Source organism: Nomascus leucogenys, chromosome 3 (assembly GCF_006542625.1).
Source record: "Nomascus leucogenys isolate Asia chromosome 3, Asia_NLE_v1, whole genome shotgun sequence".
Classification (NCBI taxonomy): Eukaryota; Metazoa; Chordata; class Mammalia; order Primates; family Hylobatidae; genus Nomascus; species Nomascus leucogenys.
In genome coordinates, this window is record NC_044383.1 from 94,154,485 (window position 1) to 94,179,297 (window position 24,813).

Genomic DNA, 24,813 nt, shown 5'->3' on the forward strand with positions numbered 1-24,813 from the left:
CAGAGTTTGAGGGACAAGACCTTAGATTTAATTCAATCTACCTTTTACTTATTTAGTCTCAGTTCTGTTCTACAGGACCACAGAGAACAAAGCCACCTGACCTGCTGTCATATACTGGAACATAAAATCATATCTTTCCCAAATCTTCTCTTTTTTTCTACCAAAAACATCCCAGTTCCTTCCATAGTTCCTTAGCTGTCATGGCTTTACATCTTCTTATCATGTAATTAACTGTCTTCTGGAAACGTTCCAGTGAGTGTTGACAAGGCCTTTAGGTGTATGGCACCAATCCTGGAACTCTTCAACTTGAACAGAACAACCCTGGGGCTAAGCAGAACCAGGCATTGTCCTGATTCAGATAAGCCCATGACCTTACAATCCTCTTCGGGAACAATGTGGTCCTATGGATGTACGGAGCCGCGAATAAAAAAAAACCTCCACCCTTCCCTCATACAAATGCATATGCCTTTCTTGTCACAATGGTGAGAAAATGGATGATAAACTAATTCATCCACTAACATACTAGTAACTTGACATGTTATTTAAAGGAACTTTGACAAGGCGATCTTAAAGAGACAATGTCTTACTCTAAAGGCAAACTCCCTAATGGTGTCACTGTAGGGCTCATGACAGACTGGTGGGAAAGACATGTAGGGTGAAGGTATTGCTCAGAGCATACCATGCCATCGCTGCTTCCTCCACTTTCCCTAAAGCTCCCTGACAAGCAACATTCACAGCACTCAGCTCTGCTGAGAAATTAGTGCCACAAGGTTGGATAATTTAGAGCAATTTGTTTTTTCAAAGCAGTTATGAGCCAGGAAAGGGCTCAAGAGAACAACTGGGGTCATTACTTCCAAGCCAGCTGACTAGGAGGAAAACCAGCTTTCAGACGGAGACATCAGCTTTTAGGAAGGAAGGCTGTCATCCTCCTGGAATAAGATGTTAAAAGGAAACCATTTTAGGTTCAGTTTTAGCTGAACTGCAAGACAATAGATACCATATACCACAATAAAGTGGACACCATGCAGGTCTTGCAAAAAGAGATCGTGGAAAGCCAGTTTTACACCAGTAGATGACCACCCACATCCATCCTGCAAATGAGGTGGTAGAGGTGGAGAAACAGGTTAACTGCAGAGAAATTTTGGAGAAGACGATCCAGTATATGGCTTCAGTGTGAACACATGAATAGCTTGAGATCTGTCCTCTGGAGCTTGAGAGACAAGCTCTAAAAGATGGCTGTTGGCTGGCAGAACAAAGGAGAGGTGCCTGCAGGGATCAGCCAATACATCCATAGTTTGTTTGGTCACAGGTTGTGTGTTTCTCAAGGACCAGATGTGGGCCATCAGAAGACATAGATCTGCAGCAGGATCGTCTTAGATCCTTTCCACAGGGCAGTCTGGAGGCACGAGAGGGCTTCAGCTGAATCTAGAGATTTACCCCCAGAGGCCTTGGACTGTGGAAAGAATTGTAAATGACCAGCTAGAGAAGAGTTGCATTTGTCCATGCCCATGCAAGTGCAGGTGAAAGATGGTAGGGTCACCAAAGAATACATGTAAAAGCCCACAGGATGAAGAATCAGCTTTAAACATCGACTAGAAGCAGTGAGCACGATGCCAACTCACAGCAAGATTCATCACGTACAAACTCCCCTGCCTCTTGCGTCTCCTCCTTCCCCCATCCACTGTGAAGGGTTCCACTATCAAGGTTAGCGAGCTATGGGAGGAGGTAATAACAAAAGGGGGAAGGTTGGGGGAGAAGCCAACCATGCCCTTCTTTATTGCTGCGGGCAACTGGCCTGAAGCAAGCCTGAGCTGGGTGTGGGGCAGTCATTATGTCTTTGAGTGAAACTGAAAGTTCTGAGGCAGACTTCAAGTTCTAAACTGGTGGCATAGAAGCAAGCTGGCTTCAGTCCCCACCACAGAAAATCAAAAACAAATATATAGCACTGAGAGTATAACCAGAAATATCCCAGAACTCAAATATGAAGAGGAGACAGTGCCTGGGGCCACAGAGAAGTGAAAAAACTCTGAGCAGAGGGTAAGAGAATCTGACTTCCACGTTCATGTCCCTCCCTCCATCTGCTTAGCACCAAGCATGCAGAAAAATTTCTCCTAATTCACTGTTTCTACACTGGAAAAAGTGAGATCGAGGTAGACAACCAGCTTTCACACCATCTTGGTTTCCATGGCAGGAGTCCTGTCCTTGCCTTAATCCATAAGAAGCATTGACAATGCCCGAAGGGAGAAATATCCCTGAGGATAGCCAGAGACAAAGCAGGGAGGTAGAACTACCATCCCCAGCGCTGGAAACTCTGCTGAGTTACTTGCCCAAGGGAGATTTCAAATCAGCGTGGCTGTTGCACAGTACCACACTGTAAGTTTGTCCCACAGATCCCCTGGGCACAACCCCCTGCCAGCCTTCCCACACTGCTGGGATATACCTTTTTGGAACCTCCTGCATTTGGAAAGGGCAATGCTTCAATCATTCACTAGAGCTAAGGCAAACCTGGGCTTAAGGTGCCATTTAGAGCCAAAAAACCAAAGACAGTGACCTAGCAGTAAAGAATCTATAAACAAATATATCCAATAAAAGCCAAACAAGCCAGAGAAGACTGAAATAAATATTCCTTCCATGGAAAGACATAGACATATCCACAAGAAACAACGGCTAACAGGAAACCGTGATCTCCCCAAATGGGCAAGGCAAGGGACCAGAAACTGACCCTAATAAGATGGTAATACGTGAGCTCTCTGACCAAGAATTGAAAATAGTAGTTTTAAGGAAACTCACTGATCTCCAAGATAACGCAGAAAAGCAATTCAGAAATATATCAGAGAAATTTAACAAAGAGATTGAAATAATTTAAAAAATCAAACAGAAATCTTCAAACTAAGAAATACATTTGCTGAACTAAAAAATTTATTAGAGACTCTCAATAGTGAAGTAGATCAAGCAAAGGAAATAATTAGTGAGCTCGAAGATAGACTATTTGGAAATATAGTCAAAAGAGAAAAAAGGAAAAAGGAGGAGAATTAATGGAGATCACTTACAGGATATAGAAAATTACCTCAAAAGACAAAATCCAAGAATTATTAGTGTTCAAGAGGGAGTCAAGCAAGAACAAGGGGTAGGGAGCTCATTCGAATAAATAATGACAGAAAACTTTCCAAAAGATGTGAAGGATCAAATATGCATGTATAGGAAGGGCAGAGAACACCAAACAGATTTTAACAAACAAAACTACCCCAAGGCATATATTATAATCATCACACTCTCCAAGGCCAAGGACAAAGACAGAATCCTAAAAGCAGCAACAAAAAAGAAGCAAATGACATTTGAAGGAACCCCAATTCATCTGGCAACAGACTTCTCAGTGGAAACCATATAGGCCAGGAGGGAATGGAACAGCATTTTCAATGTACTGAAAGAAAAAACAAAACTGTTATCCAAGACTATTGTATCAAGCAGTTATCCTTCAAATATGAAGGGTAAATAAAGTTTCTCCCAGACAAACAAAAGCAGAGAGAATTCACTACCATCATAGGCATCTTACAAGAAATGCTAAAGGGAGTTTTTCAATGTGAAAGAAAAAAAAAACACTACAGTTACAAAGACCGTTGGTACCATTACGTACACAGACAAACCCAGAACACTCTAATACTGTAATTGCTGTGTATGATCCACTTATAACACTAGTATGAAGCCCAAAAGACAAAGCTATTAAAAGCAATAATAGCTAGAACAATCTCTTAAGAGATAGGTAATATCAAAAGATATAAATAGAGGCAACTAAAAAGTCCAAATGTAGGGGAGATGGAGTTAAACTGCAGGATTTTTTTTTCATTTTTTCCTTGTTTCTATTCTTGTCTGTGTGATCTAAAATAAGTTGTAATTTCTTTAAAGTAACTTTTTATATCTGTAGCATTTTTTTAGAAGCCTCATGGCAACCACATGTAAAAACCTATAATAGATTCACTAAGAATAAAGTTCAATTATCGCCCTGACCCGGACATATCAATTATTGACTAGAGAACATTTCATAACCTGAAAGGAGCCAGAAAAGCAAGTATTTGTCATGAATTTCATCTGTAGTCAGGGAAGAACTAGTCCCACAGGATACACTTAGAGGACAACGGGAGACATGGGTTATGCTGCTTTATGATGATGTCCCATGGATCATTGTGTGTTCAATGTAACAATGAGGCAAGCATCTGAGAAGTGAAATCACGTGATTCTGCTATTCTCATTGCAACACTCACTAGAAGATAAATAGTTTAAGAATCTGTTTGTGAGTCACCTAGGGTTTACAGGTGAGGCCAGATTCATAGACTGTTGGAACCAGAAGAACGTTCTGTATCAGCAACTCCAACCTGTCATTTACCCATAGGAAACCCAGGCCCAGAGACAGATGAGACTTCTTCAAGCTCACACATGTAGAGACATCAAAAAAAACATAAAAGTAAATAGCATCTGCTCACACCAACCATATTTAATTAGGTACCTTCCTTTGTAGGGGCCAAATTTCTTCCTGTTTCCCAGGACTCAGAGAGATAAAACCAAAACTGTAGGAAAGATTTTGATAGTATCCAAGAAAAGCTATGCAGAGAATCTAAATTTATCCTTCCCTGCTGTCCCCTTGAGTTGGAGACACAGCCTCTCTTATGATAAATATCCTTTTGTTGAATGTGCTAAACCTGTCTGCGAGCAGATACCTGCAGATGTATCTGTTTTTTATTATTTGTAGCAGTTACTCTATTTCTCAAAAACTTTCCTAAGCTCATGCATTTGACTTATCCAAGGCAGGGTCTCACACAGTGCTTGGAACAGAAGAGTGTTCACCAAATGTTTGCAGACTAACATAATAACTGGATTCCAGTTGTACTGCCTGTGTGCTTTTCATATACCAACAACCCTGTGTTCAGAGAAAGAAAAAAGGCAACATTTCTACCCATCCTTGAGATACACCTTCACCTCTTTGCAGATCTATAACTCAGGGCTGCTTAGTGGAGAAGGAGCACCTCCTATTGGCATCTAGCCCCTTGGGTAGACAACACTGTGTCATGTATGCCCGTGTGGCCTTGCTACCCTCCCCAAGGGCCACTTTTCCATCCTAAGCTACTCTGTGGCTAATGGTACAAAAAGGTGCTCAACCCCTAGGCCACTTTCCATCTTGTGATGAGAATGAAACACTAACCCTTGCTGGAAGACATATTTAATACATGGCCCAGTCAAATCCCTGCAATAATAGACACTTTGTTGCACCTTTAATTCACATGGGTAGGCGTCTGAGACTCCCAGGCAGGACCAACATCATCAGTTCTATAGCCCTAGTTTCTTTGGGATGAGTTCCTTAGTTTTGTAGTCCTGCTACTACTCAAAAATGACAAATGCCCAGAGTTTCAATTAGAGGAGAGTGAAGAAACTTACTTGTTATATATGATGTGATGTGGTCTCATTGTCTAAATTCTAATAACATAGACCTAAAAGTTATAATGTCAGCTCTTAATAGCTGGAGGGACCACCTCCCTCTGCAGCCTGGGGTGGGGACTGTCCAGGCACCCCTTTGTCCCAGCCAGCTTCAAATACTTCCCAGGCACCCAGACAGGCAGCCCATGGGGCTCCAGTGGCAGAACTCCCAGGAGCTACAATGGCTCCCTCCGTAGTGGAAGGGCAGAGACACCTGGGACAGGGAGGTGTCCCTGCAGGTGGGGGAAGCAGGACGAGGCCTACCTGATTCCATCCTCCCTTCCTCTTTCTCCTGGACTTTCTCAGAGGCACTGCAGCCCCTGGGGAAGGGCTGGTGGCTGAAGAGGTCGTCGCAAAGGAGGCTTCGACACAGCTTGGCGAGAAAGCGGAGGACATAGCCAACGCTGTTCACCACAGGCAGGCTCCGCAGGTGCTGTTTGCCATCAAAGGAAGCCGAGACTGGAAAACCAGAGAGAAGGTAGCTTAGAGCCGGGCACTGGAGAAAACCGCAAGTCAATCGGCCCTGGTGAGGATTTTTCGTTTGTTCATTTTTGTTTTGTTGCTAAGCAGGCTATATTTGGATATCACCTGTTTGTTCACAATGTCCTGTTTCTGGTGGGGATCCCATCCAGGATACCACGTTGCATTTAGTTGTCACATCTCCTTCTTCTCCTTGGTCTGTGACTGTTTCTCAGTCTTGCCTTGTTTTTCATCACTCTAACAGCTTTGAAGAGTACTGCTCAGGGTAAAATGTCCCTCCATTTGGATTTGTCTGTTTTTCTCATGATTAGACGAGGGCTATGGGTTCTTTGGGACCACAGAGGTGAAGCGCCCTTTCTATCACATCACATCAGGGGATAAAACTGGAGGAGGGCTGTGACCATGGAAGACGGGATTTCTCTGACTCTGAATGGTCTTGAATAATAAGACATGCCCTGAGACGGGGTTGAAGCCATGATGTTTCCACACTGCCCTGCATGGTGGTAAGTGCTATGAAGAAGGAATGGAGCAGAGTAAGGAAGTACAGAGAGGCCGGGTGTGATGGCTCATGCCTGTAATCCCAGCATTTGGGAGGCAGGTGGATCGCATGAGCTCAGGAGTTTGAGACCAGCCTGGGTAACATAGTGAGGCCCTCATCTCTATAAAAAATTGTAAAAAGTTAGCCAGGCTTGGTGGCATGTTCCTCTAGTCCCAGCCACTTGTGGGGCTGAGGTCGGAAGATCGCTTGAGCCCGGGAGATCGAGGCTGCAGTGAGCCGTGATCGTGCCACTGCACTCTAGCCTAGGTGACAGAGTGAGATCCTGTCTCAAAATAAATAAATAAATAAATAAAAGAATGGAGAGTGACAAGGGCGATATATTAGACAAGGGGTCAGAAAAGGATTCTTTGATAGAGTGGCATTTGAGTAGAACCTAAAGGACACCCATGAGGTCATCTCTGCTAGAACAGTGGGGAGCAAGAGAGAAGTAACCAAGAGATTAAAGAGGTAGCCAGGGCCAGGTCACACAGGGCCTGTGGGATTTTGTGAGGACTTGGGCTTTTACTTGGAGTGACATGGGAGACATTGGAGGGTTTAGGGCAGAGGAGGGGCATGATTTGACTTAGATTTTTAAAGAACCAGAGAGGTTGCAGTGGGTGGTGAAAGGTGGTTGGACTCTGGATATATTTTGAAGTGGAGCAAAAGGATTCTGGATATATTTTGAAGTGGAGAAAAAAAAACAAAAAACAGTGGGTTGGAAGTGGGAAGTAGGAGAAGGAGAAGAGTCAAAATGAGGATCCGAAATTCAGTCTTCTTACCCGGGCGTGGAATCATCCTCTCCTTGAACCCTGAGAGAGGCTTTTAGCTCACAGGCTCATAAAGGCCCTGGGAGCCCAGCAGATGAAGGACAGACCCTGGCCACACCTGCTGTCTCCAGGCCTGAGTATGGCTGCTTCCTCTGCAGAGAGACACCCATGGCCTCCTCATGCAACCTGCCCCAGGCCTTACCTGACACCATCTCGCCACCGTAGCCCTGCTTGACCAGGGAGAACACCAGCTTCTGCTGGTGGGCGCAGTCGATGCAGGCTTGGACGGCCTGCTGCAGCACCGCCGACGGCCGCTCGGGCCCGAAATGCTCTGGGAGCTGCTGCACCTTCTTCCTCTCCAGATAGGGCCCTGCATTGGCCTGCTTGTTGATGTAGAGGCAGACTGCAGAGACAGAGGCCACAAAGCCCTCAGCATCAGGCGCGCATCAGGCCAGCTGGCGGCCTTTGTGTACATGGGGGATGTGTCAGCCATGCCCCTTTGGCCCTGGCCTTGGGAAAGCTGGAAAGGGCAAAAGTGGGGTGGATTCTTCCCAACTTAAGAAGTAAAAGAGGCAAAAGGGTTAGACACCCCAAGTGCCAGGGCCTGACCTCGGGTGCTTTCTTGGTTGGAAACGGTTGGATAGGTGGGTCCACTCTGATCTACTGAAATCTGAATTAAAGACCATTATGGTGGCCCACATGGACCGTGTGTATAAAGGTATTTCCATGCTGGGAAAGTGTACATACAAAACCTCCTCTCCCTTCTCCAAAGGAGCTGTCAAGCTATAGACAATTTTTGCCATTTCTTTGTTAACCGTCTACGAACAAAAAAATCAAGATGCCACTGATCACTCTGGAGACTATATATTCAACAAAGCTCTACAGACAGTGCTATTTACAATCTCAGAGAAAATAAACATTCAACAACCCATTTAGGTGAACCCAGTCAATGGTCTCCACACTTTTAAGGTAATAGACCCCATTGATAAAAATTTGGGGGGGCACATGTCCCAAACCACGTTTATTTATTTATAGGTTATATATATTCTCAACTGTATTAATGTATTGTGTGAATTTTTTACAGGAAAGTATCTAATTTATATAATATAATAATATTATGTAAATGTTATTTACATAATATTATATGTATAAACATAAAAATGTTAGAATGTCTACAAAACTGGTTTTCATATATGATAGATTTCAGTAAATCAAGTGGAGTCTTTATGAATTTTGCAATTAAAGAGAAAAAGAAATACAAATCCTTTTTTAGCAGGAAGATTTTGTACAGAGAAGACTGCCCAAAGAGTTAGTTATCATCAGTAAAATTAGCTCCGTCAGTTGGGTGAGGTGTTCAGACCTAGTTTATACAAGTTCAACTTCATTCTATTCTATGACAATGAATAAATTCCAACCTCCAACTACCTATGCCACCTGTAATTTGGTAACAGTTGCCAAACTGGTCAGCCTGTCTTCAGACTGTTTGCTTTTTCATTGTCTCAGACATCAAGGCAGATTCCTTAATAAATGAAGAGTGCCCTGGCCGACCTCTTGAGAAAAAACTATCCAAAACTTGGAAATAAGACACAAAAGTTATTTCCTTCACTTTCAATGACATGGTACAGCATTGTCTAATAAGCATTGCATACACTGTAAAACATATCCAAGAAATAGAAATTGTAAAAGCATGAGATAAGATGAATAGGAATAGCAGGTGTTATATTTTCTTCCATACATTAATGACCCCTCTTGTGTATCTGCCCTCTCACTCCCCATCATCCTCCCATAAGCATCTTACCTTAGAGGCCACTGGTGCAAAGGAGTGTTGAGGAGGGACTTTAGGAGGAGACCAATGGCATTTTGGAAAGGCTAAGTAGTAACAGCAAAGGTGAAGAAATAGGCTTTTTTTTTTTTTTTTTTTTTTTTTTTTTTTTTTTTTTTTTTAGCACCTACTATAGTCTCAAGACAAGCATATGGGTTTGGTGGTATTATTACTGATTTACTAATGAAGAAACTGAGGCTTAAAGAAGTTAGTTGACTGCTCAAAAACTGTAGCCAGTGATGCAACAGGAATTTGGATCAAGTCTTTTGGAAGACACTCTGGTAGAGTCCAGGTCTCATCCCAGGTGATAAGAAAAATCTAATAAGGGACCTTCATGCAAGCACTATGCTACACCCTACAAAGAAAGCTTGAACAAAATGAAACAGTCCCTGCCTTCACAGAGCTTACATCCTGGTGGGGGAAGTAGGCCTATTCAGATGATCTCATGAACTGATGTGAGACCATGTGAAACTGTGGCTATGAGAAACACGGGGAGGGGCTAAGAGAGCCCATCTGGGGGACCCTGGCAGGAAAGTTCATGAGGACCTTCTGGAGAGAAGTATGCCTGATCTGAGATATAAGGGAGGAGTAGGGTGGCCCGAAGGGACGATCACTCCAGATGGAGGGAGAGAATAGGCTAAGACCCTGTGGCCAGTCCTGGGGACTGAGAGAAGAGCAGTGGGTTGAACCACAGGGTGGAGCCTGCAGGGCCTTGTCGGCCAGATTAACAAGCCTGGGCTTCATCTAAAAGCAATGGGGGGGACTGAAGGGATTTAAATGGGATGGGAGAGGGGCTGGGGTTGTGACATAGGGGGATTCTCTGTGTGTGTGTTGTGCGTGTGTGTGTGTGTGTGAGAGAGAGAGAGAGAGAGAGCATCAGATTGTCATTACTATTATGATGAAACTGTCAGTTGGTGGGTGCCCCACCAGAGACAGAGATTGGGATACCTGCTACCCGGACTGGGTTGGAGGGTAGTGGGTCAGACTAAGGAAGAATGGGATCCTTAGGAAATCTGGAAGAGCAAACACAGGAACAAGAGCACTGTTTAAGGTGAGCAAGCTTAGATCAGTGCAACAGATCAGCGCACCCTGGCTCCTAAAAGAAACATCTGGCCACTCTGTGTCCCCGTCATCCACCTCCCTCCAACCAAAGTAACCACCTAAACCCAAGCTGCACTGAAAACCAAGTTCTGAATAATCCAAGCTGTGGGACATGTAAGCTGGTGCTCTCAGAGACTCTGGTCATCCTGTCTGCTGCCTAGCTAGCACACTAAATCCCTCATTTGAGCCATCTCAGCAACAACTCTTTAATGCACAAAGTAACAATTAGATGGTGTCTGCCCTGTTCTCTACAGACCATCACAGCCTTGGAGTTCATTCTGCAGACCTACCTGTGAGAGCCTGTGGGACCGCCAAGCTGGGGACTGTGGCTGCGTCCTGAGGGATGGAGCTGAGGTCGGGCTCTGGGGTACTCCGCGGAGGCGAGAGGGCTAAGGGAGTCATGAGAACCCGAGACTTGATCTGGAAGAGAGAGCCCATTTGGTCAATGAGAATCTGGCAATGCTCTCTACACCCTTCCAGATTCTGCCCTAGATGGCAGTTAACCATTGCTCTTCTATCATGCTTCCACACCTTTCCATCCTGCAGCTTCAGGACCTGAGCTGCAGCTCAGGATTCATATTTGGGGTCACAAGTTCATGCTCAGGATTCATATTTGGGGTCACATTCAGAGATCACCTCTCATCCCACCCTTACAGAGGAGCCACCCAGGAAATGACAGTGTCAGGCAGTGAGTGCAGGAGCACAGAGATGCAGAGTTGGCCTCCATGAACCCTTTGAGTGCAGAATGCAGGATAGGAGAGTTTCCAGCCTGCACCCTATGTGTTCCCTAGAATCCTGTGGACAGGGCTTTCCCTTTATCCACCCAACCAGAGACCAGTCCTGAAGCTCTCTTCACTCTCTCCCAAGCTCTCTGCTCACAAAAATCACTGGATCCTGCCGGAAAAGAGAGCAGGAGCCATTCCTCCAAGAGGCTGACATACTGCTGTGTTTATTTCCCGCAGCAGATTGACAAAACTAGCCTGGATGTGGACACAAGAGTGAGCAGTGGCCACTTTGATGATTTCACTTTAAACCACAAAGGAGGAGTTAAAATTTGCTCTTATGGAGTAAGGGAAAGATGAATAGTTGATGACTTGTTGATATCCACATTAACAAGTTACTCTTTATATCAAGACTAGTACAGAGACAAGCTTTTAATCTTAGCTGTCTACCCAAAAATAATGAAGAAAGTCAGGCATGTCCTTGTCTTCACCTCTGACCTATATCTAGACCTCAGTCCAGACCAATTAAGTCAGTCTCTGGAAGTGAGACTCACACATCCAGAGTTTTTAAAGATACTGAGATTCTAATACACGGTTAAGGTTGGGGAGCCTTGCCCAAAACCAAAGCTTTTCAATTTTTGTAATCAACATTCTAGGGGGTCTCGTTAAAATGCAGATTCTGATTCAGGAGTTCTGGGCTGGGACAGGAGATTCTGCATTTCTAATGAGCTCCCAGGCACGACTGATGCTGCTGGTCCATGGACCACACTTTGAGTAGCAAGGTTGTATGTCCTATTGTTAACATGTGTGCAGTCCTCATCTATATCTTCACTTTCTTCCTGGATTTTTAGGATAGAATACTAATAATAGTCATGGAGAAATAGTATTTGAACTGCTAGTTCCCCAGTCATTCTATATTTACTCATTTATTCGTTCAACAAATATATATTGAGAGCCTATTTCACGCTCAACACTCTTCCAGCTGCTACGGAAACAGCAGAAGCAAAGCGTACAAAAATCTTTGGCCTCGTGGAACTGATATTCTGTTGGGGGGAGACAGACAATAAACAGAATAAATGGGTGAATGATATAGTAAATTACATATTAATAAAAGCTGATGATGAAAACAAGGAGGGAAGGGGCATGAGGAGTGTAATTGAGTTGTACTTTAGGCTGACATTTTTAAATAAGGAGGTTGAGGCATTTCTTGGGTGAAATTGCACCCAAGATTTGAAGGAGGTGAGGGAGCAAGTCATATGGTGTGTAGGGAAAGAATATTCCAGGCAATGTCAATATTAAACCCCAAGGTTCTGAGGCAGCAGTATGCCTGGAGGGTTTGTGCAACTGTAGGGAGGCCAGAATGAGATTGGAGAGGTAATAAAGCCAGGTTGGGCAGGGTTTTGCAGGACACTGTCAGGCTTTTAGCTATTACTCCTGAACTCTTTTGAGCAGGGAAACAATAGGATCTAAACTAACATTTTAACAATCTTTCTTTCTTTCTTTCTTTCTTTTTGAGATGGAGTTTCGCTCTTGTTGCCCAGGCTGGAGTGCAATGGCACCATCTCAGCTCACCACAACCTCCGCCTCCCAGGTTCAAATGATTCTCCTGCCTCAGCCTCCCAAGTAGCTGGAATTACAGGTGCCCGCCACCACGCCTAGCTAATTTTTGTATTTTTAGTAGACAGGCTTTCACCATGTTGGCCAGGCTGATCTCGAATTCCTGATCTCATGATCTGCCCTCTTTGGCCTCCCAAAGTGCTGGGATTACAGGCGTGAGCCACTGTGCCCGGCCAACAATCTTTCTGACTGTGGTCTTGAGAAGAGACTGAAAGAAGCAAAAGTGGGAGGACCACTAACCTACAGTAGCTTAGAGATGACAGTAGGCTGGAGCGTGGTGATAGCAGTGGCGGTGATGAGAAGTAGACAGATCCTGGACATGTTTTGAAGGTGGAACCAACAAAATTTACCAACACATTGAATGTGGTATATGAGAGAAAGAAGGATGTCAAAGATGACTTCAAGCATTGACACCAGGAGGGCTCTAGGTGGAGTAGTTTTTTTGTTGTTGTTGTTTGTTTTCCAGGGAAGGAGGATAGAGTGGAGGGGGCTAGAGAAGATCAGGGGTGAGTTTTGGACATGTCAAGTTCAAGATACTTGCTAGACATCCAAGTGGAGATATTACTAGGCAGTTGCATCTAGTAGAGTATATGGTTCTGGGGGAGAGCCTAAATGAAGATGTACGTTTGGGAATCACGAATATAGAGTTGGTATGTCAGACCATAATAATGGAAGATATCATCAGAGAAGTGAGTATAGATGGAGAAGAGAAGGATCCAAACACTGAGCCCTGCAAGATTCCAACACAAAGAACCTGGAGAAATGAGAAAGGGACAAGAAAAAGAAATCAGGAAAGAGCACCCAATGGGGTAGAAAGAAAACTGGGAGAGGGTGGGAGTGTGGGAGTGAATGGAGAGGCTCTTTCAAGGAGGAGATAACGGTTAACCATGCTAAGTGCTCTGATGAGACAAGTAAGACTAGGAGTGGCCATTAGATTTAGCAATTTATCAACAAGAAAGGTGGTTCAGAGTGGGTTGAATTGGAATAAGAATAAATCTTTGCCCTTGTGGAACTGACATTCTAATGGCCAGCGGGGGCGGGGAGACAATAAATGAATAAATAAGTTTATGATATAGTATGTTAGATGGCGATAAGAGCCAATGGTGAAAATAAAGAAGCAAGGGGCATGGGAAATGCAATTGAGGAGTTATACTTTGAGTTGAGATTTTAAAATAGGGTAGCTCCTGATTGGAAAAACGGAAAGAGAAGCATTAGGGTCAGTAAGTAAAGTCAACTCTTTCAAGGAGTTTTGTCAAAAAAGGGAGCAGAGAACTAGCCATAGCAAAGGAACAAAGTGGGATTAAAATATTTTTTTTGCCCCACAATGAGATACCACCTTGCTGGTAGCTATTAAGATAGCTACTATCAAAAAAAAATACAAAACAAAAAATAACAAAATGAAACCCCCCCAGCAAATAGTAAATGTTGGCAAGGATGTGGAGAAACTGGAACCCTTGTGCACTGTTGGTGGAAATGTAAAATAGTGCTGCCACTATGGAAAAGAGTATGGCAGTTTTTCAAAAAATTAGAAATAAAATTACCATATGACCCAGCAATTCCATTTCTGAGTATATACCTCCCAAAATTGAAAATAGAGTCTCCAAGAGATATTTCACATCCACGTTCATGGCAATGCTATTTACAATAGCCAAAAGTCAAATGCACAGAGACAGAAAGTATAATGGTAGTTGCCAGGAACTGGGGGAAGGTGGGAATGGGGAGTTATTGCTTAGTGGGTAGAGAGTTTTAATTTTGCAAGATGAAAATGTTCTGGAGATTGGTTGCACAACAATGTGAATATACTTCACACTATTGACTTTTATGGCAAACTCAGTAATGATAAATTTTAGAAATAATGCTAAATTTTATGTGTTTTTTAGTAAAATTTAAAAAATTAATTTTAAGGATTCTTTGTTTTTTGTTTTTGAGATGGGAGAAAAAATAGTGTTTTAATGCTGATTAAAATAATCCAGTAGAAAGAGAAAAGTTAATTGTACAGAAGAGTGTGTGGAGACCTGCTCACATAAAAGGGCTTTGAGTAGGTGAGAGGGTAGGAGATTTAGTGCATCAGGGAGGCCGTGGCCTAAGAGGACACACATACTTTCCATCTATTGCCACAAGACAGAATATAAAGGTTTGAATGCTGGGGTGGGTGGATGTGGAGGTGGGAGCTTGCAGAAGGTCTCTTCCCATGGCTTCCAATTTCCCCGAGATATGGAAGCTGAGTGGGAGGGCAGAGGAGGTGGGTATGGTCATGAACTGGGAGAGTAGGAGGCCTGGGGAATGGAGCACGGCTGCTGAGCAGCACTGAGGGGGCACTGGGATGTGCAGAAATGAATGTGAAATGAGATCAGTCAACAGCAAGCACATTGGCTGCCCAGTGCCAAATGGGTGCTGAATTTCAGGCTCTCAAGGGAGCCTCTATATTAATCAGAAACTATAATTAACAATAGAGATTTCATCTTATTCTGAGTGTCACATTTCAAAATTAAAGGACATATCCTGTAGGAATACACTGCTAAATATTATAAACATAATTTAAAAGAAGCCTCAGTCATGGAAATGGGAGATCATAAACCTGCTTTGACTCAGTGACTCTGACTTTGGTGTGACTTCGTCATCTGCCAAGTGTCATGAGGGTGGCGGCCGCCATGCCTATTTATGGAGGCCATGCACCAAGGGTCCCCTGACTGCCTTTCTCGGAATGAAAGGCTTTCCATGCCTTGTGACAGAGAGGCTGGTGGTGACAGAGTCCCTGAGGACTTCAGGCAGTGGCTTCTGGAATAACCCTGGCTAAATCCTCCTTCACAAGCTTAAAGCCCTTAACTGCCATCACAGAGATAATAATGCTCACTGGGGAAAAATTGAATTGGCAAATTATTTTTTCCTCTATGGTCTTTAAGCAAATCACACAAAGATACTTGTGATTCTTCCCTAGAAAAATGACGATGATGATGATGACTAAAATGTAAATATCCAGACACTGTTTACTGTTCATATAAACCTCCTAATGACTTTAACATCTAATGTTTTCTCACCATTTTAATATTTATTAGAGGCCAAGTGTATTGGCTCACACCTGTAATCCCAGCACTTTGGGAGGCCAAGATGGCAGGATTGCTTGAGCTCTGGAGACCAGGCTGGGCAACATAGTGATACCTCTTTTATACTAAAAATTTAAAAAATTAGCCAGGCGTCGTGGCATGTGCCTGTTGTTCTAGCTACTCAGGAGGCTGAGGCAGGAGGATTGCTTGAACCCAGGAGATCGAGGCTGCAGTGACCTATGATCACACCACTACACTCCAGCCTGGGCAACAGAGACAGAACCTGTCTCAAAAAAAAAAAAAAAAAAATTACTAGGGAGGAATCTGCTCATTGAACCCACCTCAAATGAAGTAATGGAATTATAATTGGCTGTTACTTCTGTCCATTTCTGTCGAAGTGAAATTACAGGGATTAGATTAAATCGCCTGATTGCAAGGAAACCTTCTGTATTCATCCAGTCTCTAAAACAACTGCTAGAACTTTTGAATGAAAGAAAAAGTCATGAGCAACTATGGGTAGTATATAGCTTTTTAAAAATATCCTTTGCTAGATAATAAATCACGAGTAGAAATACCTTTTTGACTTAGCATTCAGAAATTTCAATCCCATTGCTTAATATAAAGAATAAAAAGTAGCCTAATGTAGAAAAAGGAGTCACCCATAATTTTAGAAAAGTCCTGAAATAGAAGAGCATGGATATGAGCCCACTGGCTAGAAGCATTGCTCTAGTGTGATGTAGGGCCCAGTCCATCCGCGCAAACCTCTCCCCAGTGGAATGCGGGGTTCCCTGTCTGTCGCAACCTATCCAAGCAGTTCTCTGGCAGGGCATTTGTCTTTGTAGTTGTTGCCTTAGGTTTCTAAAAAAAAAAAAAAAAAAAAAAAAAAAAAAAAAAAAAAAAAAGCTGTCTATTTTGTTTTTTAAATGGACAAAACAGAGCTCTGATATAGTGGTTTCTAACACCATTCTTCAATATAAGGAACAAAAACTCCTTGCAGACATGGCTGATTTTAGGACTAGGGTAGGGAATACACAAGGGGAACCTAGAGCATCTTGTAATGCCAGAAAGTAAGAAAATACTAAGGAAATAAAACACACACAATGGTGGGGACTGGTTATAGGGACACAGGTGCCAACTGAAAGAGCTCCCAATGGCCAAATTCGGACCAAGAGGAACAACAAATAAATAATGCAGTAATGGATTATAACTCAAAGTATGAAATAAATATTCATGAATCCACACTGACATAAATAGGTGGTTGACTCAGTAAATAAAAGGGAAAGAACAAACAACTCTCCCATGCATAAAAATTTCAAATAATTTATGTAGACACCCCACCCTCAAGTAGGTGAAGCATAATTCCCTACTCCTTACAGATGGGCTGTGCACAGTGAGTACTTCCAAAGAGTACAGTAAGGAAATGAAGGGGAAATGTAACTTTACAATAGAGAAACCTGATAAATAAGACTTCAACCATATGATAAAGGTCAACATCATCAGTGATACGTCATGTCACTAGCATGTACTCTCACCATATGATGAAAATGCCACGTCACCTCTGGGATCTTCTTCTCCAAGCCCCCTAACCCTAGTCTAATCATGAGAAAAACATTAGACAAACTGAAATTGCAGAACATTTTACAAAATACCCAACCAGTACTCCTCAAAACTGCCAAAGTCATCACAAAAGGAAATTCTGAGCAACTTTCCCAGCCCAGAGGAGCTTAAGGAAACATGACAACTAAATGTTATGTAGTATCTTGGATGTGATCCTGGAATAGAATAGAATGGAATGGAATGGAATGGAATGGAATGGAATAGAACAGAACAGAATAGAATAGAATAGAATAGAATAGAATAGAATAGAATAGAATAGAATAGAATAGGGAAAAGCTAATTAAATTGGAATAAAATATTGACTTTATTTAATAATGAAGTATTATGATGGGTTCACTAGTTGAGACAAACATACCACAGTAATATGAGATGTTAAAAATGGGAAACCAGGTGTGGGGTACTTGAGAATTCTCTGTTTTATCTCTGCAACACTTCTGTAAGCTGAAAACTATTCTAAAATAGTGTTTGTTTTCAAAATATTAAAAACAGGATGTGGCAGAATAAACTGGGTAAATGGAGAGGAGGAGAGAAGAGAGGCCTCTTCCTGGCAGCATAGAACTGGAAGCAGCTTGCTGCACAGGACGCCATGCTCTGACATACAAGAGCTAATCCTGGGCCTTCAAAGCTAACATCCCTTCCCAAGTGCTAGTACAGTTGCCACCTTTACCTGAGATTCAAAACCTCAACCCAGCAGATGTGGCAACCCCTCATCCAAGGCAGGGTCTGTGCTTTGCCTCATTAGAGAATACTGCTGGGACAAAGCAGTAAGTCAAAGTGTCCCTACCAGCTGGAGTCTCCACCAGAGGGGCTGGGGAATCTGGGATCAGCTCATCTTTCTTTTCCATTTATAGAACCAAAATATGGGCCTGGGGAATTTCTGGCTCCAGCTGTAATTTAGGGGAGGACCTTCTCTAAGACATTTGCTAGAACATCACTGGAAAGAATTGGGAGGGGATTTGGGGGGAAACTGAGATGTGAGGCCAAGAGGACACTAAAGGGGAGAGGGTCGGTTGATGTAAAACTCAAGGATTTTTCTAGAAATGTCTGGCTTTGGCAGTAACAGAAATGCCAACTAAACATTGTTTGACAGACTGGCAGCAAGAGGTGGATAATGTGAGGATGGAGAGTGTGGCTGGGGAAGGATGAGGCTGTATAGAGGCTGCTGGCACATCCGCTGAGGGTAAGCCAACAAAGCAAAATTTTAAAATGTGTTTAGGGCAGCAGTGGGCACATGCAAAGGAATACCAGCTTTGGATCTGGATTGAATGTCCAGCGTGGCCACTCACTGACTCTGAGGCTTAGTACTTAGGCCCTCAGAGCCTGCCTTTCCTCATCTGTAAAGATAATAGCCCTCACACAGGGATGTAGTTAGAATTAAATGCAGAAGTTTAGCATAATGCAAAGCGAGAACTCAATAAATGTTAATTGTCATTATTGGTGTTAGTATTATTATTGTTACTTTTAGAAATTCCAAAAATGCAAATAAGTCCCAAGTTTCTTGTTCATGCAGTGATGGCAGGAGGAGGAAACTGCCCATCTTTCCTGGAACCCATCTACATTTTCCATGCTTATCTCTTGGGATCACATCTTCAGAAATCTCTGCAAACCCACCCTTTTTCCTCACACCTTGCAGATGATCCCCTCTGTGAAACATGCTTCCAATCCATTTTGAGATGGTTCCTAAGTGTTGCTTAGGTAATAGCTATCCTTTCCAAGTGGCATCATTTAAGCCAAATCTAAAAAGGAAAAAAAAATCATTCATTCAATCAGACAGACATTTATTCAACAAAAACTTGAGCACCTAATATGTGCCAGGAACTGTTCTAGGTGCTGAAGATTCAGCTGTGAATGGGGAAGATAAACTTCTTGTTCTCAATGAGAGCAACTAGGTGACCAGGGTAGGCCTATAAAGGGCTGACATTGAAGTCAGGATCTGAGTGGCTAGAGGTAGCCTGTTGTGACTGGAGAAAGCTTTCCAGGCAGACAGAACAGCTTGTGCAAACATTCTAAAGCTTGGCTTCTTCAAGAAACCAGAGTGGTTGGAACTGTGGGCAAAAGTCAGAATGGTGCAAGATGAGGTCAAGCTAGGTGGTTAGGATGAGATAATGGCAGTTTTCTAAGTTAGTGTTATGCATTGAATTGCGTCTCTCTAAAAAGACATATGTTCAAGTTCTAATCCCCTGTACCTGCAAATATTGGGTTTATTTAGACATAGGGTCTTTGCAGAGGTAATTAAGATAATGAGTGCATACTGTATTAGGGTTGGTCTTAACCCAATGACTGGTGTGCTTATAAGAAGAAAAAAACTTGATACAGACACAGACACCTGTTTGGAGAGAATGCTATGTGACGACAGAGGCAGAGATTGGAGTAATGCGTTGACAGCCAAGAAACAGCCGGCAACCACCAGAAGCTAGGAAGAGGCAAGAAAGGACCCTCCCCTGGAGTCTTCAGAAAGAGAGCATGGCCCTGCTGACACCCTGATTTCAGTCTTCTAGCCTCCAGAAAGGATTTTTTAAGCCACCCAGTTGGTAGTACTTTGTTACAACAGCCCTAAGGAAACAAATACAGTCAGGATAACAAGTTTGGATTGTATTCTATGAGTGATGGAAATAATTACAGGATTTTAAGCAGGGAAACACACAAGCTAGTTTTCATTTTATAAAAATAAATATGGTGCTAGGCCCAGTGGCTCACATCAGAACCTCTGAGTGCTGTTATCCCAGCACTTTAGGAGGCTGAAGCAAGAGGGTCACTTGAGCTCATGAGTTCAAGACCAGTCTGGACAAAATGGCAAAACTCCATCTCTACAAAAAATACAGACAAAACAAAACAAAACAAAAAAAACTGGCCGGGTGTGGTGGCATGCACCTTAGTCCCAGCTACTTAGGAGGCTGAGGTGGGAAGATGGCTTGAGCCTGGGAGGCAGAGGTTGCAGTAAGCCGAGATTGTGCCACTGCACTCCAGTCTGGGAGACAGAGCCAGACCCTGTCTCAAAATAAATGAATAAATAAATAAATAAATACTTAAATACATACATACATACATAAGGCTGCTGTTAGGCAGAATGGATGGGGAAGTGGAGGCAAAGTGCAGAAAATAACACTACTAAGGAGGTATCACGTGGTCTAGCTGACAGACTCTGGTGGCTACACTAGGGTGGAAGTAGGGAGGTGGAAAGAATTGATTGGATTCAGGGTGTACTTTGAGATGGAACTGAAGTGACCGGTGAGAGAAAGCACAAAATCTAGGATAATATCTACATCTATTCACAAAATCTTTGCTTTAATAGTACATTTTTATTATGTTATAAAACATTCGCATTTATTTACTTATTGCTGATTTGGTTAACTTACTAACTAGACTTATTATTGGGCAATAATACTGGCTTTGTCTCTAAGTTTCAAAACACTCCTTCTGTAATACTAAAGTAATAAACCTTCAGAATGAGACAGTAAAAGTTCTGTGCAGAAGTTTGGGAGAGGGCATGAAGAGAAGGAATAATCCGTATTTCCTCATCAGGGCAATGGACATAATTTCAGTCAACTACACATTGCCACTGCACTGTAGGGCAGTGGCAAGAGTACAGGTCTTAGAGATAACAAATGACTAGTACTGGTTCTGCTGCCAACTCACACGGGACTCTGAGCAACTCACTCAGCTCCTCTAAACTTCATCTTCCAAAGCCATTAAATGGGTTACACTTGTTGGTTTCTAAGCTCTTCCCAACTCATAATATTGTGTGTGTAACTTTCATTAGATTATTTTTGAACACATTAAAGAATTTGAGTCAAAACCAGTGTTACTGCCATATTTGGAATGTTAATTAGAAGAAATGTAACATACTAAATTCTTTGAAGTCCTGTTTCTGGTAAGATGGAAAACTGGTTATTAGGATCAATTGAAACTACTACAAATAATGAATAAATGCAAAAATGATTAAAAGTGTGGAGGAACTGACATACATAAAGAATAACCAGGCCAACATATAGGTGTAATCTGGGCCATGGGCATTGCAATGAAGCCCAGGGCTTACCCTAAGAGCTACAACCTCAGGATAAGGGCACGCCAGCTGTAGACTTGTCCCATCTTCTCCCACCCCTGCCTGGCTACAAGAAAAGTTGCCTTGACATTGAGGGAGGAGATTTGCAGAATCCCTGAGAAGATATTACCAGAAGCCAGACCGCACATATATTTGCATCCCAAATTCACAGAACTTGGGTGATTAAGAAAACTTCAGGCTATGAATTTAGTTAAAAAATTACTCAATATGACAGTGTCTCAGGTGACTGGAAAGGCAAAAGAAAACACATCATCTCTGGAGAAAGATTTCAAAGAAGTCTCAAAAATAATTTTTCAAGGTTGATGAATAACAGTCCAAAATACCCAAGCACACAAGGAAGCAAATAACTAAAGAAAGAATAAGCAATAAAAACACACAGCAATAAAACCCCCAAAATATTAAGATATTTCAATTATCAAACTTAGATTAAAAACAACTATGATACTATGTATAAAGATATAAAGGACAAGCTTGAAAATATATCTGGGGAACAAAAAATGATTTAAAAAACACAGTAAATTTGAAAAAGAAGCAAATTGAATGTTTATAAGTGGGTAACACAATAATTAAAATTAAGAAGTAAATGGATAGACTTAACAGCATTGTAAACATAGCTAAAGAGAAAATTAATGAGCTCGAAGATATGCCAGAAGAAATTACCCAGAAAGCAGCACAGAAACCAATAGATTAAAACTATGGAAAAGAGGTTAAAAGACATAGAGAATATGAGAAGTTTGAAACATAAGAGTTTCAGAAGAAAAGAATATGGAGAATGGAAAGGAGATTATATTTGAAGAGATAATAGCAGAGAATTTTCCAGAACTGATGAAAGATTTCAACTCACAGATTCAGGAAGCTCAGCAAATCCTAAATAGGATGAATAAAATATAAATCCACATGTCAGCACAATGAAGTGAAATTATAAAACACCAAAGACAGAGAAAAAAGTCTTAAAATTAGATTAAAAATACAGATTACTTTCCAAGAAACACCTTAATAAGCTAGAAAAGTAGTTGAGTTCTCTACAACAATGAACCCCAGAATATAAATATAACATCTTTGGTTTTGTTTTTTGTTTTTGTTTTTGTTTTCTTTTTTAGACAGAGTCTTGCTCTGTCACCCATGCTGGAGTGCAGTGGTGCAATCTTGGCTTACTGCAACCACCGCTTCCTGGGTTCAAATGATTCTCCTGCCTCAGCCTCCCAAGCAGCTTGGATTACAGGCAGGCGCCACCATGCCAAGCGAATTTTCATATTTTCAGTAGAGATGGGGTTGCATCATGTTGGCCAGGTTGGTCTCGAACTCCTGACCTCAAGTGATCCGCCCGTCTTGGCCTCCCAAAGTGCTAGGATTACAGGCATGAGCCACCGTACCCAGCAAAATATATCTTCTATGTGCTTCAAGGGAATAACTGACAATCTAGACTTCTACACCCAGAAAAAAAAAAAAAAAGTCTTTTTTTTTCCAAAAGTGAAGGTAAAATAAAGATAGTCCCAAACAACAAAAACTAAGAGTTTATCACTAGAGGACCTATATTAGAGGAGCTTCTTTTCATTTTACTTCAGGCAAAATGAGAAGGAACCCAGGTGGAAGTTCTGATATACAAAAATGAAGAATTTTTTAGAAGTGGTAAATAATCAGGTGAATTTAAATGAAAATGACTGTATAAAACAATAATAATGATGACTGGAGGAGCTAAAAAAGAAAAAATTTAAATGTATGGCAACAATAATATATAAGTGTGAGGGGCAGAATATAAATGGAATTAAAGTGTACTAAAGTCCTTGTATTATTTAGGAAGAAGCAAAATTATGGTTAACTTTAGACAACTCTGATAAGTAAGCATGCTGTAATTTTTAGAGTAACCATTAATACAACAGAAAACAGAATGCTTGACTTCCAATGAATGGGAAAGAAAAAATTAAATAATAAAAAATAACTCAAAAAGAAGGCAGAAAAGAAAGGTAAAAGGAATATATAGAACACAAAAAATCAGTATAGATTTAAGCCCAAATTTATTGGTAATTTTTAAAAATATGATTGGACTAAACACCTAATTAAAAGACAAAGATTGTCATATTAGATGTTATGGGTTGAAATGTGTCCCTCAAAAACATATGGAAATCTCAACTCTCAGTACCTGTGAATGTGACCTTATTTGAAAATACAGTCTTTGCAGATGGTCGAGTTAAGATGAGGTCATAAGTCTGGGTCTTAATCCAATGTGACTGGTATCCTTATACAAAATGGAAATATGGACGGAGAGGCAGACACACACAGATGGAAGATGATGGGAAGACATGGGGAGTGAGCCGTCTACAAGCCAAGGAAAGCCTGACACTATCAGAAGCTGGGAGAGAGACATGGAACAGATTCTTCCTTACAGACTCAGAAAGAACCAACACTACCTACACCTTGAGATCATGAACTTGTAGCTTCCAAAACTCTGAGACAATAAATTTCTGTTGTTTGTTACCTAATTTGTTGCGTTTTGTTACATCAGCCCTAGAAAATAAATGCACTTTTTTTTTTTTTTTTTTTTGGTCAAGGTCTTACTCTGTCACTCAAGCTAGAGTGCAGTGACACGATCACGACTTACTTCAGCTTTGAGTTCCTGGGCTCAAGCAATCCTTCCACCTCAGTCTCCCAAGTAGCTAGGACTACAGGTGAGCACCATCACAGTTGGCTAATTTATCTATTTTATTATTTTTTGTAGAGGCAGGGTAGTGCTATGTTGCCCAGGCTGGTCTCGAACTCTTAGGCTCAAGTGATCCTGCTGCCTAGCCTCCCAAAGTGCTGGAATTACAAGCATGAGCCACGATGCCCAGCCTAGATTTTTGTTTTTTTAAATTATGTTCTCCTTCCTTTCCTTCCTTTCTGTTATGGACTGAATGTTTGTGTACCTTCCAAAATTCATACGTTGAAGTACTAACAGCCAATGTGAAGGTATTTGGAGGTGGAGCCTTTGGGAGGTAATTAGGTTTACATGAGGTCTTGACGGTGGGCCCCATGAAGAGATTCATGTTCTTTTTTTTTTTTTTTTGTATGTTTTTGAGACAGAGTCTTGCTTTGTCACCCAGGCTGGAGTGCAGTGGCACCATTCCGGCTCACTGCAACCTCCATCTCCCAGGTTCTCCTGCCTCAGCCTCCCAAGTAGCTGGGATTATGGGCACTTGCCACCACAGCCAGATAATTTTTGTATTTTTAGTAGAGATGGGGTTTCACCACATTGGCTAGGCTAGTCTCAAACTCCTGACCTCAAGTGATCTGCCCGCCTCTGCCTCCCAAAATGCTGGGGCTACAGGTGTGAGCCACTGCACCTGGCCAGGATTAGTGTTCTTAAAAGAAGAGGAAGAGAGGCCAGAGCTTGCTTGCTGTCTCCACCATGTGAGGACACAGTAAGAAGGCAGCCGCGCGTTGCCAAGAGAGCCCTCACCAGAACTGAATCCTGCTGCACCTTGATCTTGGACTTTACAGCCTCCAGAACAATGACAAAATTAATTTCTATATTGAAGCCACCCAGGCTATGGCATTTTGGTACGGCAGCCCGAGCTGACTAAGACACCTCCCCACCTC

General features: G+C 42.1%; 1 protein-coding gene across 2 annotated transcripts in view; it reads right to left on the minus strand.

Annotated features, from left to right (window-relative positions):
* The window catches only part of SCML4 (Scm polycomb group protein like 4), a 121,387-nt gene that overhangs the window by 36,729 nt on the left and 59,845 nt on the right, over positions 1-24,813 (minus strand). For both annotated transcript variants that reach the window (XM_003278921.4, XM_003278920.4), the window contains 3 exons: positions 10,465-10,594; positions 7,454-7,654; positions 5,731-5,925 (listed from right to left, as the gene is read on the minus strand). In XM_003278921.4, coding sequence (XP_003278969.1) covers positions 5,731-5,925; positions 7,454-7,654; positions 10,465-10,576 — 508 coding nt within the window. In that variant the 5' untranslated portion in view covers positions 10,577-10,594. The remainder of the gene's footprint in view (positions 1-5,730; positions 5,926-7,453; positions 7,655-10,464; positions 10,595-24,813) is intronic.